Source organism: Tursiops truncatus, chromosome 1, assembly GCF_011762595.2.
Source record: "Tursiops truncatus isolate mTurTru1 chromosome 1, mTurTru1.mat.Y, whole genome shotgun sequence".
Classification (NCBI taxonomy): Eukaryota; Metazoa; Chordata; class Mammalia; order Artiodactyla; family Delphinidae; genus Tursiops; species Tursiops truncatus.
The window spans coordinates 81,396,958-81,416,284 of record NC_047034.1 but is presented as its reverse complement, the minus strand read 5'-3'; the positions used below and the strand labels follow the sequence as shown (position 1 = coordinate 81,416,284).

At 45.1% G+C, this 19,327-nt stretch overlaps 2 protein-coding genes and 1 long non-coding RNA gene across 11 annotated transcripts in view; 1 reads left to right on the top strand and 2 right to left on the bottom strand.

Moving 5' to 3' along the window:
* CD58 (CD58 molecule) overlaps positions 1-12,242 on the bottom strand; it is a 48,039-nt gene extending 35,797 nt beyond the window's left edge. Inside the window, exon 1 of the mRNA XM_033862899.2 lies at positions 12,086-12,242. Coding sequence (XP_033718790.2) covers positions 12,086-12,155 — 70 coding nt within the window. The 5' untranslated portion in view covers positions 12,156-12,242. The remainder of the gene's footprint in view (positions 1-12,085) is intronic.
* Positions 12,243-12,260: 18 nt separating this feature from the next.
* Positions 12,261-15,749, top strand: LOC141279413 (uncharacterized). The gene is made up of 3 exons (XR_012333598.1): positions 12,261-13,584; positions 13,749-13,830; positions 14,996-15,749. It is a non-coding gene; the product is annotated as an uncharacterized lncRNA (long non-coding RNA).
* IGSF3 (immunoglobulin superfamily member 3) overlaps positions 15,632-19,327 on the bottom strand; it is a 98,895-nt gene continuing 95,199 nt past the window's right edge. For 6 of the 9 annotated variants that reach the window (XM_033861156.2, XM_033861158.2, XM_033861148.2 and 3 more), the window contains 2 exons: positions 18,574-18,798; positions 15,632-16,389 (listed from right to left, as the gene is read on the bottom strand). In XM_033861156.2, coding sequence (XP_033717047.1) covers positions 16,298-16,389; positions 18,574-18,798 — 317 coding nt within the window. In that variant the 3' untranslated portion in view covers positions 15,632-16,297. Of the gene's footprint in view, positions 18,799-19,327 lie in introns of all 9 variants that reach the window. The other 3 variants (XM_033861179.1, XM_033861188.1, XM_033861166.1) reach the window with 2 other exon arrangements.

Genomic DNA, 19,327 nt, shown 5'->3' with positions numbered 1-19,327 from the left:
AAGGAACAAGACAAACCCCCAAAGAAGAACTGAGTGAGTGGAGATAAGCAATCTAACCAATAAAGACTTCAGGTAATGATCATAAAGGTGCTCAGTGAACTCAAGAGAAGAGTGAATGAACACTGTGAGAAGTTCAACAAAGAGTTAGAAAATATACAGAAGACTCAAACAGCTGGAGAGTAACAATAACTGAAATTTTAAAAATACACTAGAAGGAATCAACAGGAGATTAGATGACACAGAGGAATGCATCAGTGAACTTGGAAGACAGAGTAGTGAAATTCACCCAAGCTGAACAGAAAAAAAAAAGAACTTTAAAAAGTAAGGCTAGTTTAAGAGACCTCTGAGACAACAGCAGGCACACTAACATTCACATTATAGGGGTGCCAGAAGGAGAAGAGAGAAAGGGACAGAAAACTTATTTGAAGTGATAACAGCTAAAAACTTCCCTAACCTGAGAAAGGAAACAGACATCCAAGTTTAGGAAGTACAGAAAGTCCCAAACAAGATGAACCCAAAGAGGTCACACCAAGACACATTGCAATTAAAACAGCAAAAGTTAAAGATAAAAAGAGAATCTTAAAAGCAGTAAGGGAAAAGCAACCAGTACACACAAAGGAACTCACATAAGACTTTCACCTGACTTTTCAGCAGAATCTTTGCAGGCCAGAAGTACATCATGATGTACTTAACGTGATGAAAGGAAAAAAACTTACAACCAAAAATATTCTACCCAGAAAGGCTATCATTCAGATATGAAGGAGACAAGCAAAAGCTAAAAGAGTTCAGTGTCACTAAACCAGCTTTACAAGGAATGTTAAAGGGACTTCTCTAAGCAGAAAAGACCACAACTAGAAATATGAAAACTAAAAAAGGAAAAATCTCATTGGTAAAGGCAAACATACAGTAAAGGTCAACCACACAAAAAGCTAGTAGGAAGGTTAAAAGACAAAAGCGATAAAATCATCTATATCTATAGTAAAAAGTTAAGGAATACACAAAATAAAAAGATATAAAATATGACATCAAAAACATTAAATGTGGGCTTCCCTGGTGGTGCAGTGGTTGAGAGTCTGCCTGCCGATGCAGGGGACACGAGTTCGTGCCCCGGTCCGGGAAGATCCCACATGCCGTGGAGCGGCTGGGCCCGTGAGCCATGACCACTGAGCCTGTGCGTCCGGAGCTTGTGCTCCGCAACAGGAAAGGCCACAACAGTGAGAGGCCCGCGTACTGCAAAAAAACCAAAAACCAAAAAACATTAAATGCGAGGGTGGGGTGGGCAGCAAAAACGCAGGGTTGTTATAATGTGTTCAAACTTAAGAGATCATCAACTTAAAATAATCTCATAAAATTGACTCATTATATAGTTATATATGAACCTCATGGGAACCAAAAGCCTATGATAGATACATACACAAAAAAGAGAAAAGAATCCAAACGTAACACTAAAGATAGTCATCAAATCACAAGAAAAGAGAGCAAAAGGAGAAAAAAGGAACAAAAAAGAATTGTAAAAACAACCAGAAAACAATGAACAAAATGGCAATAAGTACACACCTATCAATAATTACTTTCAATGAATGGACTAAATGTTCCAACCAAAAGACATAGAGTGGCTGAATGGATTAAAAAAAAAAAAAAAAGACCCATCTATATGCTGCCTATAAGAGAATCACTTCAGATCTAAAGACATAGACTAAAAGCGAGTGGACGGAAAAAAGGTATTCATGCAAATAGAAATAAAAAGAAAGCTGGGGAAGCAATACTTACATCAGACAAAACAGACTTTAAAATAAAGACTGTGGGGCTTCCCTGGTGGCGCAGTAGTTAACAATCTGCCTGCCAATGCAAGGGACATGGGTTCGAGCCCTGGCCCAGGAAGATCCCACATGCCGTGGAGCAACTAAGCCCAAGCACCACAACTACTGAGCCTGAGCTCTAGAGCCCACAGGCCACAACTACTGAAGCCTGCGTGCCCAGAGCCCATGCTCCGCAACAAGAGAAGCCATGACAATGAGAAGCCCACTCACTGCAACGAAGAGCAGCCCCCACTCATCGCAACTAGAGAAAGCCCACATGCAGCAACGAAGACCCAACACAGCCAAAAATAAATAAATTAATTAATTAAGTAAAAAATTAAAACAAAGACTGTAATAAGAGACAGAGAAAGAGATTACATAATGATAAAGGGACCAATCCAACAAGAAGATAAAACAATTGTAAATATCTATGTACCCAACATAGGAACACTTAAATACATAATGCAAATATTAACAAACATAATGGGAAAAATTGTGACAGTAACACAATAATATTAGGGGACTTTAATGTCCCACTTACATCAATGGACAGATCATCCGGACAGGAAATCAATTAGGAAACATTGGCCTTAAATGATACATGAGACCAGATGACCCTAATAGATATATAGAGAACATTACATCCAAAAGCAGTTGAATACACATCCTTTTCAAGTACACATAGAACATTCTCCAGGACAGATAACATGCTGGGCTACAAAACAAGTCTCAATAAATTTAAAAGACTAAAATCATATGATGCATCTTTTCCAACCACAGTGCTGTAAGACCAGAAATCAACATAGGTAGTATGCTTTTTTACATCCATCATAGTAATACTTTTTTGGATCTGCCTCCTCAGGCAAGGGAAACAAAAGCAAAAATAAACAAATGGGACTATATCAAACTAAAAAGGTTCTGCACAGGGAAGGAAGCTATCAACGAAATGAAACAGCAGCCTGCCGAATGGGAGAAGCTATCTGCAAATGATATATCTGATAAGGGGTTAATATCCAAACTATACAAAGAACTCATACAACTCAATAGTAAAAGCAATAACAACAACAAAAAAAACCTGATTAGAAAATAGGAAGGGGACCTGAAAACACATTGTCCAAAGAAGCCACAGAGATGGCCAACAGGCACATGAAAAGATGCTCAGCATCACTAATCATCAGGGAAATGCAAATCAAAACCACAATGAGGTGCTACCTCACACTTGTCAGAATGGCTATCCTCAAAAAATACAACAAAGAACAAGTGTTGGCGAGGGTGTGGAGAAAAGGGAACCCTCATGCATTGCTGGTGGGAACATAAATTGTTGCAGCCACTATGGAAAACAGTGTGGCAGTTCCTCAAAAAATTAATACAAACTGCCGTATGATCCAGCAAATTCACTTCTGTGTACCTGAAGAAAACAAACACACTAACTGGAAAAAACATATGCACACCAATATTCATTGCAGCATTATTTACAATAGCCAAGATATGGACGCAACCTATGTGTCTACTGATAGATGAATGAATAAAGAAGATGTGGTATTTATATATAATGGAATATTACTCATCCATAAAAAATGGAATCTTGCCTTCTACAACATGGATATAGAAAGTATTAGGCTAAGTAAAACCAGTGAGACAGAGAAAGACCAATACCATATGATTTCACTTATATGTGGAATCTAAAAAACAAAACAAACATTCAAAACAGAAACAGACTCATAGATACAGAGAATAAACTGGTGGTTACCAGAGGGAAGATGGATAGAGAGGGTGAGTGAAATAGGTGAGGGAGATTAAGAGGTACAAACTTCCAGTTATAAAATAAATAAGTCATGGAGATGTAATGTATAGCATAGGGAATATGGTCAATAATATTGTAATAACTTTCTGTGGTGACAGATGGTAACTAGACTTATTGTGACCATTTTGTAATGTAAAAAAATATTGAATCACTATGTTTACACCTGAAACTAATGTATCGATAATATTGTAAGTCAATTTAAAAAGGGAAAAAACAAATAACCATAATAGAGTGTACAATTCAATTTTTTAAATTACAGTAAAAAGACAGCAATAAAACAAATTCCTAGATCTAGTTCTTTAAAAGTAGTTGTAAGTCTTTTTCAAAATTCCTAAAAGATACCTGTCAAAAATAAACAAAAACAGCAACAAATGGAAAAATGTGAAATTTCATTAGATCCTGGTATTTAAAAAAAGACATCCTTGTGACAATTGGAGGAATTTGAGTAAGAGTAGAAGTTAAGTGATATTGTGAGATTACTGTTAATTTTTATAAATATTATGTTACTGGGCTTATGCCAAAGCATTTAGGAGTGAAGTATGGGTGTATAAAGAAGGTATAATTATGGCAAAATGTTAATAAATACATAAATAAAACCCCATTCTGAATTCTATGGCCCAAAGAAGGTTCCCCCACCCCTCTACTGTAGATTACAATATTGGATACAATCTGTGTGATTGGTAATTTGCTGTCATATAATTTCACATGCTTTAGCAAAATTACGTTGGACAATATATATGTTATATATAAGAGATTAACTATGGCTGCACCAATCAACAAAAAGTTGCTTACCTATTCTTGGGTTGGGAATACATAGACTTTGAGTCAAACAGACCTAAGTGCTAGCAGGTTCTACCACTTATTTGTTGTGTGAACTTGGACAAGGTACTTGATCTACCTCAACTTTGTTCTCCTCCTTAACAGTCTCTACCTTATAAAACTGGTGTGACAATTAAATGAAAACAAAAATCTAAAACTCTAAGCACAGCACTTGGCACAGAGCACGTGCTTAATTCATGGCAACTGTTATATACACCCCATTATAATACTGGATCTAGTTTTTTGAGAGGAAAACACAACACTATTTTGATTTGGATTACGTTTCATAAATAAAACCTCACAGGCTCTCTGAATCTTAATTAAGCAAAGCATATGAACAAGTCTCACATAATAATGTGAGATAATGATAATTTAAAATGGGGAAATGTTTGACCAATACTTTATCATCTAATGTCCAGATTTAACAATTTGTATTGTTAAAAATATTAAAAGAGATCAATGAAAGAGGGGCTTTCCTGGTGGTGCAGTGGTTGAGAGTCTGCTTGCCAGTGCAGGGGACGCGGGTTCGAGCCCTGGTCTGGGAATATCCCACATGCCGCGGAGCAACTGGGCCTGTGAGCCACAGCTACTGAGCCTGCGCGTCTGGAGCCTGTGCTCCGCAACAAGAGAGGCCGCGACAGTGAGAAGGTCCGCGCACCGCGATGAAGAGTGGCCCCCGCTCGCCGCAACTAGAGAAAGCCCTCGCACAGAAATGAAGACCCAACACAGCCAAATAAATAAACAAATACATTTAAATCAATGAAAGAAACTTTATATGAAGTGGTATATGACTTGGTTCCTGCATACAAGGATCTAAAATCTAGCTGGAGAGACAACTGGCAAGATAAAGGATCCAAAAAAGGTCAACCACTGCAGAATAAGGCAGGCGCTGCTAATGAGAGCTAACTAATACAACAGTTCCTATTTTTGATCTTGCTACTTGCCCAGCGCTACCTAGGTCCTGTCCACATGTTACCCCACTGATGCAAACCAGGGCCAAATCCTGCCAGCCCTACCTTCAAAACATACCCTGCTATCTTCAATTCCTCACCCCAACCCCAGTCATTTCTTACCCACCCCCACCCAGTCATTGTTCCCGCAGCCTCCTAACTGGTCTCCCTGCTTCTCTTTTTTCATCAGCAAGGACCATCCTCCACGCCGCATCCAGAATCATTCATTTAAACACTCATTACAATTTCACTCCTGTTCATAACTCTCTGAGACTTCCTATTTTACTGGGAATAAAAAAAATGTAGTCTTTCAAAGGGCCACAGGGACTTCCCTGGTGGCGCAGTGGTTAAGAATCCGCCTGCCAATGCAGGGGACACGGGTTTGAGCCCTGGTCCGGGAAGATCCCACATGCCGCAAAGCAACTACGCCGGTGTGCCACAACTACTGAGCCTGCGGAGCTCTAGAGCCCACAAGCCACAACTACTGAGCCCAGGTGCCTAGAGCCTGTGCTCCGAAACAAGAAAAGCCACCGCAATGAGAAGCCCGTGCACCACAACGAAGAGTAGCCCCCTGCTCTCTGCAACTAGAGAAAGCCCACGCACAGCAACGAAGAGCCAACGCAGCAAAAAATAAATAAATAAATAAATTTATTGAAAAAAAAAAGGGCCCACAAAACTTTATTTCTAGGGTCCAGCCCTGACTACTTGTACAACTTCATTTCCTATTTACTCTCCAGCACAGTGCCCTCCTCGAAGTTCTTTAAACGGCTGAAGCCTATCTCAGGGTTTTTGCTGCTGTCCTCTCTGTCTGGAATACTACTCTCCCAGATGGTAACCTGGCCTGCTCCATCATTTCCTTTTAAGTCTACACTCAACTGTTACCCTTTTAAAGAGACCCTCCCCTGACCACACTACATAAAATACTAACCACCAGAGAGTGACAATGAAATATCATACCTCCACCCCATGGAGCACTATGAAGCTGTTAAAAAAAAAAAAAAATGAGGATGATCTCTATGAACTGATATGGAACGATTTTCCAGACATATGGTTAACTGACAAAAACAAGGTACAAAAGAGTACACAGAGTATGTTACCTGTTGTTTAAAAAAGGGAGTTAGAAATAAACATATGTATCTGTTTATAACTGCAAAAAGAAACAAAGATAAAACTGAAACAAATTATATGTTATGGGGGGAGAGGAAGGGGGGGAATAGAATTTCTGAGCATGTATACATATACATATATATATATATATATATATATTTTTTTTTTTTTTTTGCAGTATGCAGGCCTCTCACTGTTGTGGCCTCTCCCGTTGTGGAGCACAGGCTCCGGACGCACAGGCTCAGTAGCCATGGCTCACGGGCCCAGCTGCTCCGAGGCATGTGGGATCTTCCCACATGTGGGATTTTCCCGGACCGGGGCACGAACCCGTGTCCCCTGCATCATTAGGCGGACTCTCAACCACTGTGCCACCAGGGAAGCCCCTGAGCATACTTTTTTATGGTCATCCCTCAGTATCCACAGGGAATTGGTTCCAGGATCCCAGTGGATACCAAAATCTGAGGATGATCAAATCCTTCATATAAAATGGCATAATATTTGCAGATAACCTATGCACATCCTCTCATATACTGTAAATCATCTCCAGATTACTTATAATACCTAATACAATGTAAATGTTATTTAAATAGTTGTCAGAATGTGGCAAATTCAAGTTTTGCTTTCTGGGACTTTCTGGAATTTTTTTTTTCCTGAATATTTTTAATCTGCAGCTGGTTGAATCTGCAAATATGGAAGGCCAGCTGTATATGGTTTTGATTTGAACCATGTTAATAGTTTACATATTTAAAAATTAAATCAAGGTGGGGGAAACCCTAAAACTGAATAGAAAGAGAAACAAATTAATGCAACTATGTATCACTTTGATAACATAACCACACAGAAGAAAAATTCAAATAACTTGAAAATACAGTGTTCTATACATATTTAGTGGGATACATGAAAGAATAAAAAGAACTGCTAAGAAATCTTGAACTGTATTTAGTAAAGTTTGTGCTTGGGAGTAGTATTGGCATAGCAATTATGGAATTAGTTTGTGTTTAATGTAGATTTGGAAAATATACTAATGCTACTAAGAATAGAATTCACGCCTTGGGGAAGGGAGGTACTAATATGGAATGGAGGAAAAGGAAAAACTGAATTGTGGGATTAGCTTTTGCAGTAACAAGATGAATGCCTGACTTTGTGAAAACTATTTCCTAGCACTGAAAACTGACAGGGCCTAGAAGCTATGGCTCCAAGAGTCTTGAGCACACCTAGCACCCAGGTCTTAGTTTCTAGATACCATCCCCCACTAACAGGAAAAAAGGAATCTAATGATTCTAAGGCTGAGTCAGGAAAAGAACAAAATGAGTCCAGAACACCCTTCTACACCAGAAAGTAAGGAAAGTGCTCAAAACTGAGGGAAACATGGCAAAAGGACACTGAAACTTGGAAGGGTTCCCACTTGCCAAATACAGAATCACTGAGCATCAAAATGAAAAATGACAGGAATGCCATCTTAAATAATACACGAGTCCTTACTAGTATTAAAAAAAAAAAAGAAAATTAAAAAGGGAGGTGCAGAAGCTCTTTGTTACTGAAGAATGTCAATAAAGTATAAACAAAATAGGGATACAAAATTGCTATCTACAAACATTTTAGCGGGAAGAATCGCCACTGGGTTGTAAAACATTGGGTGAAAGATTGTTGGAAAACAGGATATTCACACAATCTCAAAGTGTTACTTAATGAATCAGGTATTACAGACATACCCATTTTATTGTGCTTTGCTTTACTGTGCTTTGTAGATATTGTTTTGGTTTTTTTTTTACGGTACGCGGGCCTCTCACTGTTGTGGCCTCTCCCCCTGCGGAGCACAGGCTCCGGACGCGCAGGCTCAGCGGCCATGGCTCACGGGCCCAGCCGCTCCGCGGCATGTGGGATCTTCCCAGACCGGGGCACGAACCCGTGTCCCCTGCATCGGCAGGCGGACTCTCAACCACTGCGCCACCAGGGAAGCCCGATATTGTGTTTTTTTACAAATTAAAGTTTTGTGACAACTCTGCACCGTCAGATGGTAGTTAGCATTTTTTAGCACTAAAGTATCTTTTAATTAAGGTATGTACATTTCTTTTAGACATAATGCTATGGCACACTTAATAGACTACAGTATAGTATAAACATCACTTTTAAATATACTAGGAAATCAAAAAACTCGTTATGGCTTGCTTTATTGCGATATTTCCAGTGGTTTGGAACCGAGCATGCAAAATCTGTCCTCACATGCTTGTATTTTCTCCTCTACAATGGAGAAACCTGGTGCACCTCACCTTAACCAAATCATAAACATTAACGTCTCCAATAACGAGACAAATGGACTGCATCTGCAGCCTGATGAGATGCACACCTGTGCGAATTCCTGCCCAGGAATGTTTAAACCAGAATCTAAGCATATACTTCAACATCGAGGGACATTTTTATTAAAAAAAAAAAAAAAAAAAACTAGTCCAGACCCCTTCAAAAAGGGCAATACCATAAAGTAGAAAAGAGAAAAAGAAACTGGCTTGGGCTTCCCTGGTGGCGCAGTGGTTGAGAGTCCGCCTGCCGATGATGCAGGGGACATGGGTTCGTGCCCCGGTCCGGGAAGATCCCACATGCCGTGGAGTGGCTGGGCCCGTGAGCCATGGCCGCTGAGCCTGCGCGTCTGGAGCCTGTGCTCGGCAACGGGAGAGGCCACAACAGTGAGAGGCCCGCGTACCGCAAAAAAAAAAAAAAAAAAAAGAAGCTGGCAACAGTTTAGATTTTTAGATTTAAGGGGATTAAAGAGGAATGACTACCAAATCTGGTGTGTGATCCAAGATCGGCTTCTGGACCCTATCTGAAAACAGTATTGTATCAAGCTATATTTCCTGACTGTGATAATGGTGCCAGGGCTTAACTGCAAACATATTATTCTTAGAAAACCTATGTTGGAAGTTCCCTGGTGGTCCAGTGGGTAAGACTACTCATTCCCAATGCCGGGGGCCCAGGTTCAATCCCTGGTTGGGGAACTAGATCCTGCACGCGTGCCGCCACTAAGACGTGGCACAGCCAAAATAAATAAACAAATATTAAAAAAAAAAAAGACCTATGTTGAAATATTTAGGGTTAAGTTGTCATAAGAACTGCAATTCTCAAATGATTTAACAACAACAACAAAAAAGTTAACTGGATGGGTGTGGGTGTATATAGAGAGAGGTAACCCAAATGTGATAAAATGTTAATAAGTGGTGATTCAAGAAGAAAGGTGTGTAAGTGTTCACTTTACTATTTTGGCAACTATTCTAAAGATTTTAAATCTTCCAGAATTTTAGAAAATTAAAAGGAACTATTAACCTCTTCCATTTCCCTTGCCTCTGCACTAGTAATCTCTATATTAGTAAATGTTCACCATCACCCAACAACTACATAGTTACTGCTTTATTTCCTTACTGTCTCTCCCCCACTATAATGTAAGCTTCCCAGTGCTGACACATAGTTGATAGTCCATAAGTGCGTGTTGAATGGCTGATGCTCACAGGCATCCTATTAAGCAGATATTATTATTATCCTTTCTCTCGTGTGAGTGGCGCTCTCTTTAAAGGCAAAGGCATGGAGGCACATAGAAGTAAGGTAACTTCCAGAAGTTTTAACTGCGAGGAGCGGGGCCAGGTCAGAGGCCAGGTATCTCTCTGGGAGCAGATACTCTTCATCACTGTTAGGCAGCTTTCCCTAGTGAGGTGGGTTTGGCCCCCAAAGGGCTCACTGCAGACCTACACGGTTTCCCTTAGCGCAAAGCCTATTCAGAGAAGGCGATATTCATGCTTGCAGAATGAAATGACGTCTGAATAAATAAATGAATTAGGTGGGAGAAACCAGCTAGTTCAGAGGATCTTCCTAGAGGAGGTGTGGCTTGATGGGTAAACTGGGTTTTCAGTTGAAGAGAGAGCACAGAGCAGGCAGTAGTGACCAAAGGTGCATTCTGGGACCGGGGAGAGACCTGTGCCTCTGGAGGAGTTACCTTATCCCTTCAACCTCTGTATATGCCTCTCCCTCCTGCCCATAGCCACCAGCATATGAAACCCTCACAGCTCTTTGGGGTCTGTGATGGTACCTGCCCTGGTCCCCCACCTCCAATTCCTCTCAACTACAATCATTTCTCTTTACTGCTGCCAGATTAATTCTTCCTAAGTGGATGGCTCTGATCCTGTCAGGCCCAGAAAGAGGTCTCCTTCGCCTGCAGAAGAGAATCCCAACTCTCAAAGAGGACATTCAGGGCTCCCCTAGGGGGCCTCAAGCTCCCGTGGGCACTGCAACTCTGCAGTGACACTGATGACTCCCTACTGCCCAAGGTCACCCTCTACACCCTGCTCCCCTGTCTTTCTTTCCTGGTCTCCTGCTCTTGGAATCTTTTCCCACATCACGGCATGTTCACATACCACCTGTCCTCGGAGGCCAGGTTCAAATACCCTCCCTTCCATGAAGTTTCTGCTTCACAAAAGATATTTGATTTCACAAAAGATGTTGCTGTCTTCCCCCTGCACGCCCACAGCACTTTACCTCTCTTAAAACATTTACTTCTGTGCCTTACACTGTAGGTTCTTTTGAACGTATCTCAACCCCCCATTCCGCAGGCTGTAAGCCACAGATGCATGCACCCCAAAGGCACTCAATAAACGCTGAACGCAGAGCGGAGAGGGGAGGTTCATCAGGGGTGTGGGCTAAGGGGCCGGTGGCAGGAAATTCCAAGAAAAGAAGTACTAGTTAAGGGGGTTGTTACTATGCTTCAGGGGTTTGGTTATGACTTAACTAGGGGCCTGTGTGGGGAGAGGTTGCTAAGGGTGGGGAGGTAAAAAATTGAGACAAAGATAACTATTTCATGGCGCTGTCGTAACGATTTAGCTGAAGAAGCGTGAAAGGGATGAACACAGTCCTAGACACTCACATGTTAGTCCTTTCATGTCCGGAAGGGAGGGGAAAGGGGACCAGCCAACACTCCTTAGGAATTCTGCATTGAGGCCCTCGCCTTCCCGCCGCAGAGCAGTTCTGAACTGCCGCCCTCCGCGCGGGCGCGGGCATACTTGGCTGCGGGCGCGGGCATACTTGGCTTTGGCCGCAGCGCGCCCACCCCCAGCGCGGAGGCCGGCGCGCGCGCAAAGAGCGCGTTCCTTGGCCAGGGAGGCCAGCCCGAGACAAGCTCCCGCGCTGCGGAAGCGGAGAACCAAGTTCCCCTCAAGTTCTGCGCTACGGCACCTCCGGCTGGAAGCAGTAACTTAGTCACTTGAGTCGCACTGAAAAGGCACCCCTTCCGGAGGAACACGAGTGGGAATCGGGGATCGTGGAGGTTAAGAAGGCTCCCCAGAGGGAGGAAAGAGCCTAGGGGAGGTGAACGAGAAGGAGTCGCGTCCTTCTTTTTCCCAAACAGGCTTCAGAGTCTGCGGTCCACGTTTCCTGCTGACCACCCTAGGGAGACCTGTGGGTGACACGACCAAGTCCCGCGCGCGGGCTGCGTGCCCCACGCCAACCCCACCACCCCACCTTGCAGCGGCCTCGGGCCGCGCCCGTCCACCCCCGACCCTGGAGCCCTGGGGCCACTGACACCCCGCGCTGCCGGTCCCCGCGGGCTCCCGGGGGAGGCCTCCACTCACCCAACCGGAGCAACAGGCAGACCACTCCGAGGGCCCCCACGGCCCACCCCGCGGCGCTCCCCGCGGCCATAGCGGACGGGCCAGCTTCCGCGACAGGGACCCAGCCGGGCGTCGCCTCGGCCTGCCGGACGGAGAGAGAGCCCGCCCCGCGGTGCGCCCCGCCCCGCGCGTCCCGCCAGGCCCCGGATGACGTCTTGGCGCGCGTTTTCTTCCCCTCCCGAGAACGCCGTCTGGGCCCCGGGTACTTCCTGCTCTTCTGCCGCCCCCCGCCCTCCTCTGTGGAGCTCTCCTCCAAAAGTGGCTTGCGTTTTCACACCAGGTTTATCCTCGTTCCTCCCGCACCTCCCGCACTTTTCCTTGGCATTTGGAACGTGATGGAGACGCCCCCATAGCCGGGGGTATCGGACCGTCGCTCCCCGAAAACTGCGCCCCACTCGGCTGGAGGTGACAGCAGAGCTCTGTGCCGGGACAGGGAGGTTCTGAAGCGCTTTATTCCTTCAGCGCTTTCCAGCAGCCGCAGTCGCGCAGCCTTGCTTTTCCTGCCAGTCACTTCGCTACTACGACCCTGGACAAGGCAGCTTCCTCAAATATTAAGACAAAAGGAAACGGGCAACATTCTAGACGACTGCTAGACTGTGTGGGGTCCCCTGGTGCGGCCCCAATCCTCCTCCCCCAAGTGCCTGCTTCTCCTCATTCAAGTGCAGCCACCTTCTCGTTAAGACGGACCTCACCCCAACACTCCCTCACTGGGAACTGGGATTTCCAGCCTTGGGTTTCTCGTTTCTCCGTTTCCTCTTTGTTTCACTCTTCCTCCATCTCTACTGTGGACTCGCCCTCAGGCTGGGGAGTCAGCGCTGCTCACTCCCTCTCCGTTTGGCCTCCCCAAACCTCTCTCCCTCGTGCTGCAGCGGGCGCTTGGAATTCCGCATCTTATTCGTTAGTCCTCTCCCCTCAAATCCATCTGATCCCAGACTCAATTACTACTGTATTCCCAGAACCAGCTACTGGCATCAGTCTCCCGGTCAGCCCCCATTCTTTCAGACAGTGGCACCAGAATGATCCCTGCTCAGCCATTGCCGTTGAGGGAACTCTTCGTTACCATGTGAGCAGGAAACTCCTCCCATGAGCTGGACTCTTGAACGGGACTCTCTGACGTCCCGACAAACACCAACATGTTTGCCAGTTGTGAAGCGGTGGAAGTGTGCTTTATTGTTGCTGTCATTACCATCATCCTCGGGTGGGGACCTCCACTCAAGACACTTGAACTGCCCTGTTAGGAATTCATAAATTATTTCTTACATTAGCCATGAAATTGTAAAAGGTGTCTCTATATATCCGTGAAATTTCTGGGACTGATGTTCTGTACCATGAGCTTAGACATTCCCTATCATCTGAAGATATTGGGAACACAAGGCAGGTACAGTGTGTAGCACAAAATGTGAGAAGATCAAGTTTCTCCTCTGCTCTGGGCTGGTAAGAACTCGGGCTAACTTGGAAAGGTAAGATGGAATCAGAACTTTAAACACTGGGGAGCCCCTCAAAGTTTCTGAGCTGGGAAGCGATCTAACAGCAAACATCTGTTGAGTACTTACTATGAGCCAAGCCCTGCGTTAAGTGCATTACCTGCATTAATTTAATCTTACTGCTGTCCTTGTTTTTACAGATTAGGAAACTGAGGCTCTGAGAAGGTAAATGACTTGCCCAAGGACACAGAGTAAGGTGCAGAACTGGGAGTCCAACCCAGGGTAAGTCCAAAGTACCACTCTTACCCTTTCATACAGGATGGGCAGCTATACTGCTGTTTGGACTGGCCAGCAAAAGCTGTCAGCCCCAAGAGCAGGGCTGAGGAAAGGACTGCCCAGTCACCTGGGCTGGGAAGTATTCCCCAGGTCATGGTCTCCAGGTATCAGGCAAGGAATGGTTTAGTAGGTCTTCCTCGATTGGCTGCTTCTCTGGCCAACGAATGGTGCCATCTCTTTCATCAAGAGAAATGCTGTGCTTCCAGCAAACATTTTTAGAAGCCCTTATATGCCTGGTCTAGCAGACTTCATGAGTCAAAAGTGGCTCAGAAAGGCTGGACCTGCAATGCATTAGGCAGATGGGCCAAAAGGCCCTATCCATATACTGAGCACTGGCCACCCAAAGGAGGGCTGGATGTATTTTACATCCTGTGACCAGGGTTGAGAGGTCCAGTTTTATCTGCTCATCACTGTAAAGAATCATGGACTAGAAGGGAAAAAAGGAGGGCTCGTTCAGTCTGCTTGTGTGGCGTGGATGGGCTGCTGCTCTTCCCAGCATGCCACTCTAGTTCTCTGGCTCTAGTTCTTGCCAAGCTTGGAACTACACCCAAGAAGCTTGGGAATCCTAGAAAGACAGAGCAAAACACTGATTCTAATCCTGCATACGTGAAAATCGTCCTTGCCCCATATGGAAGTGTATATTCACTTCATTTATATCAAACCTGGGCGGATTTGCACCAAGGGTGTGTGTGTGGGGGGGGTAATCTTTATTCCATAATACTCTGTTTCCCTTTTTAAAATGCTCCCTGGCAAAAAGAGAGCATTTGGAAAAAATTAGGCAAAAATAATACATAAGACTTAACATGGAACCATTTCTGGGTACCCAAGAGATAAACAGTCACATTTCAACTCCCGACCAAGCCAGCAGCTGCAAGAAGTTGATAAGGATGCAGCAAATGGGGCTGGGGAGCAGAGGAAAGCACATATTAAAGCCTTTGAAAGGCTTGAGTTTTAAAAAGAAGAAGAAGAAAAGGAAGTACCTCCTTCTGCTTTTTACCTCCATCTAGTTCCTTTTGCATTCTGTGAATTTTAAAGAATTACAGATGGGTTCTGACTAATCACGTGTCGCTGCTATAGCTTTAAACATTCTATTATTCTTCTCAATTTGCAGATGTGGTGAACTCCCCCCAAAACCTCCCAGCATTTGAGTTGTGCAGGGAACAGAGATGGGTGTGCTCCGTGGGCTCAGTGCACGGGAATGCGCAGCTCCTGCGCTTTCCTCCATCCTGGAAAAGGCTTGCTGAGCATTTCACTGTCAGGACAATACGACAGAGTCTGAAGAAGAGGGTGTGCTCTTGCTGCCAAGACAAAGGAGAACGCTGTCCCAGGTTCCTGCTCCCCTCCTCTATCAGTCTCCTCTCACTGCATCCTGTCTCCCCACCTCCACCCCACTCCCACCCAAAAGAAAGCTAGATTCTGAACTGGCCTGTCAGGCCTCCAGGCCTGTGTGTTGAGCGGTGCACGACTCTGGCCTTGACAGTCAGGGTGGATGTGTATGTATGTATGTATGTGTGATATACGTACATTTTCAGCAGCTGAGAGTAAAGTGTCTTGAGAAAGGGGTGGTTTTTATCACTTGTACAAAGGTGCCACTTGCACTGGGGGTGAGGCGTGATAATAGAAGCCGCAATTCACAAACCCTGAGTTTAGCAAGCCAAAGTCTGGGGCAGGACTCCAGGCCCCCAGGGCATAGCTCCGTGGACAGAGTGGCTGATTAGCGAGGAGAAAGAAGGACAGTGGACTCTAGTCAATGTAAACAGCCATATTTTCAACATAATTTACTACAGGTCTCTGAAGTGTATATAAAACATTTTAGTGCAACATCTTACAAATAGTTTTCCTTTAAAAAAACAAACAAAAACAAATCAACAGCTCTCTACATCATGCATGGGTAGTTTGCCTACCCTACCTCTTTTTTTTCTTCTTCAAAAGTAAACGCAGAGAAACCATTGTTTGAAAAGAATATGAAAACTTGCTACAGAAACACCCTAGGGAAAGAGGGTGTGGTCATATCCATGTCCTGGAACGGGCCTAGCACAGTGTCGTTTTTCATTAATGCAACATCGTAGATGTAGATAAGTCAAGAGAGCAGTTGGCAGTTTTCCTCTGCGTGTCTCTCCTGTAGGCAACTTGCAGTGAGGTTTCCCAGCCACCGGAGGCCACCATTATCACTCATCTGACGCCACATTTCCATAGAAATGGCCAAAGAAAGAAGGTCCTGGGGATTTTCATAGAAAGCTGAAAAGCTCACCCTTTGACAGTATCCCCTGGCCCAATAGAAAACGCACAGAAAAAAAAAAAAGTTATTAAAATACTGGCTTCGGTTTCTTTTTTTCCTTTCAAATCTCCTGCAAGTGCTTCACTTACTTATGTGCAGCACTGGCTTTTCTTTCTTCTGTGAACCAATTCAAACTCAGATCTTCATTATGCGTCCCAGTTCCAGCCAGCCCTCCGGCATCTTTCCTTTCAGACAGAGGGAATGTACATCGTCTTCTCGAGCTGACTCTGTCTATGAATTAAGGTCCAGCAATTTCCCACTGAAAGCCCACACCCTGAAGTGAAGAAATGGGGCCAAAGACCGCCTTATGTCCTCAACGCTGCGCCTGCTGTGTAACCTCTACAGCATTGATGCAGCACAAGAAATGGGGATGAGCACATGAGGCTTCAGTGGGATTCAGGTGGCCGCGCCTACACAGTCTCACAGGAGAGGACTGGTGTATCTGGGAGGGAGAGAAGGCAGGCTATGCAAGCCCCTCAGAAGACAGTCGGGCAGTTGCCTTGCTTCCCCCTTGGCTATGACACATCAAAGCACCTGCCGAGCACCCAGGCCCCCTGCACACCCGCACACGCCAATGAGGATCAGTATCCACGTGGCCTGGAATCCTATAGCGCTCCCCTGGAGTCTGTTCTGTCCCAGAACAGGGTTTCACACTAATCTCTCTGGTTAGACCTAGTTCCAGAATCCCTGGAGGTTTTTTCCAAAGTGGGAACTCCCCTGGGATTCAAGCTGCAAGTTCATAAGGAAGGGAGATGGAACTTATGGCCAGCAAAACTTGAGAAAGCCAGGGCAGGAAAACATCTTCATGGAGTGCACAAAAGGAAACACTTGCAACCGATGATGCTCTGGAGCCCGGCATCTTGCCCAGCAAGTGTGAAATAACAGGTGACACTGGCCTTCGCCAGGCTTTAAGGGGCATTCAAATGAAAAGCTGCCATGACAGTGAACAACCAAATCACCTAAAGCCACAAACAAGAGCTAAGAAAGGGAAAGAGAAAAAATCCACGGACAAAGGCATGTGATCACTTTCTGCTGAGGTGAGGTAATCCATGAAGATTACAAAGGGCCGCGTCTGGGCCTCACCTGGGCAGATATTCTTATGGCAGTGAGATGCAGGTCAAACGGCGAAGGAAGAGAGACATCCGTATCTTTGAGAAAAATCTAATTGGAAGGAAGAAGGAAAACCTAGTCTTCATATCTCCAGGGAGGTAGTTATTCCTCCCTGTTCTACAGTGGCTGGCTCTGGAAACCCCCCCTCACCGCTGGCTGACTGTCCCAACGTTCACGAACCTTAGCTGTCAGCCAGCCCCCAGCGCCTCCCGACAGTGTATGTGGGGGCTGCTGGGCCCTCTGCAGGCTCACTGGCCATTTTCCCTTAAGAGTTTGGCAAAGCACCTGAAAATAGAAGCCCACCTGCTCGCAATTATCAGTCAGAGACTGCCCTTGCAGAACAGACCAAACCAACGACCAGCCTTGGTTCCTTCTTTCACTAATCAGTGACTTTGATCAATCTGAAAGTCAGTAGCTGCTAAAAGCAGCCCTCTGCCCACTTTAACTTGCAAAGTGTGTGCTGTTTGGAGCTTCTGACTCGTTCTCCAACAGAGTCTGCTCATTTTTTGGCAAGGTTGGGATGAAGCCTATTGCCTCCCCAACAGATAGGCTAGGCTGGGCGCTATCTACTCCTAGTGGGGTTATGCAGGATTTATCTTGTACATACAGTTCTTTGAAGCAAAATTCAATGCTTTCATCTTAACTACAAAGTGGTTCCAACAACTCCAGCTGAGGGAAAATATAAGATACAAATTGGGCCCACACTACACATAATTTTCAAGTCTCGTTAAGGAAGTAAAAAATGTTTGGGTATATTTTGATCCATGGGTGACATTTTCAAGTGTGCAAAAATGAAAAAAAGTCTTGGAAGAGATTCCTTTGCGCTATAAAGTTCGTCCTTCCTGCTGCCATCAGTCGTATTTAAGGGTAATTTGTCCACAACATGACGGAATCCAAAAAGCGTAAACCAAAGGGATTGAAAAAGCGTCCCTTACAAAGAATAAGAACCCCTGTAACATCTATATCTGAGAATGCTATATAAACCAGTGAGTAGACGTGGCACCGGGAGCTACTCACCACATTACCGAAAACAGAAACAAGCAACCTAATTCGGCAGGATGGCGCCACCTGCTCGAAAATAGCTATAACCAACCAAGACTGCCACCTAGAGGCGGTCCGCCTCTGGCTGAGCGGCGACTCCGAACGCTTCGCAAGTCCGACCGCGTTCCGTGGGAGCGCCCCAGAGGTCGGGTGCTGTCCGCTGTCTGATCGCAGAGCAAGAGGCAGTGGGGAGAGCCTCAGCTCCTCTGTGGCTTATGACCGCCAGGGGTCCCCTTAGTCTATGGCTCCTGGGTGGATACTGAGCACAGGGGGCTCCAGGCAAGTGGGGGAGTAGTTGAGGTGTGGTTCCTTGATCCACAACAGGGGCACCCCATTCTTCCCGTCGGAGTTCTTGCTGGAGTTCCGGCTCTTGAAGCGCACCAGCAGGATGGTGATGATAAGGATGCCAAAGATAGGGAAGGGGTAGAAGAAGACGAAGTAGAAGAGCGCGTCGTTGGAGCAGATGATGGACTGCAGGGTGGAACCTGAAAAGGACCGAGAGGGTGACAGGACAATGAGGGCTGAGAACCTGGACTCTCACTCACTCCTGAAGACCCCACCCAACTGCATGGATGCAACTTGGCAGGACTCCTGCATCCACCCTGTCTTTCCCCTCCTGCCACTACTGGAGGGCAGACTACCCTGGTATTCTTGTTTTCACAACCGCATCTCTTCCAACACAGCTGGAAGTTCAAACAAAGCCATGCCTCCATTTCCCACTAGGAGTCAGTTGTATTGCTCGGAAAGCCACACAAGAAAGTGTAATTTATTGATTGTGAACTAAACCGTATCTGGGGTGGTGAAGATGCTGAATCCACTTCAGCCTGAACCTCCTTCCTGGTTGTATTTTACGTGTCCCTTTGCACTTAGCTCTGCTGCCAATGTCCTTCCTTGGAACAGAACACATTCTCTACCCACCAGCTTCTGAGAGCAGTTTTACCAGAAATGATGCTCATTTGATTAATGTTATCAATTAAAAAGTCATTATGGACCACTTACAAATGTCTGCAGTGT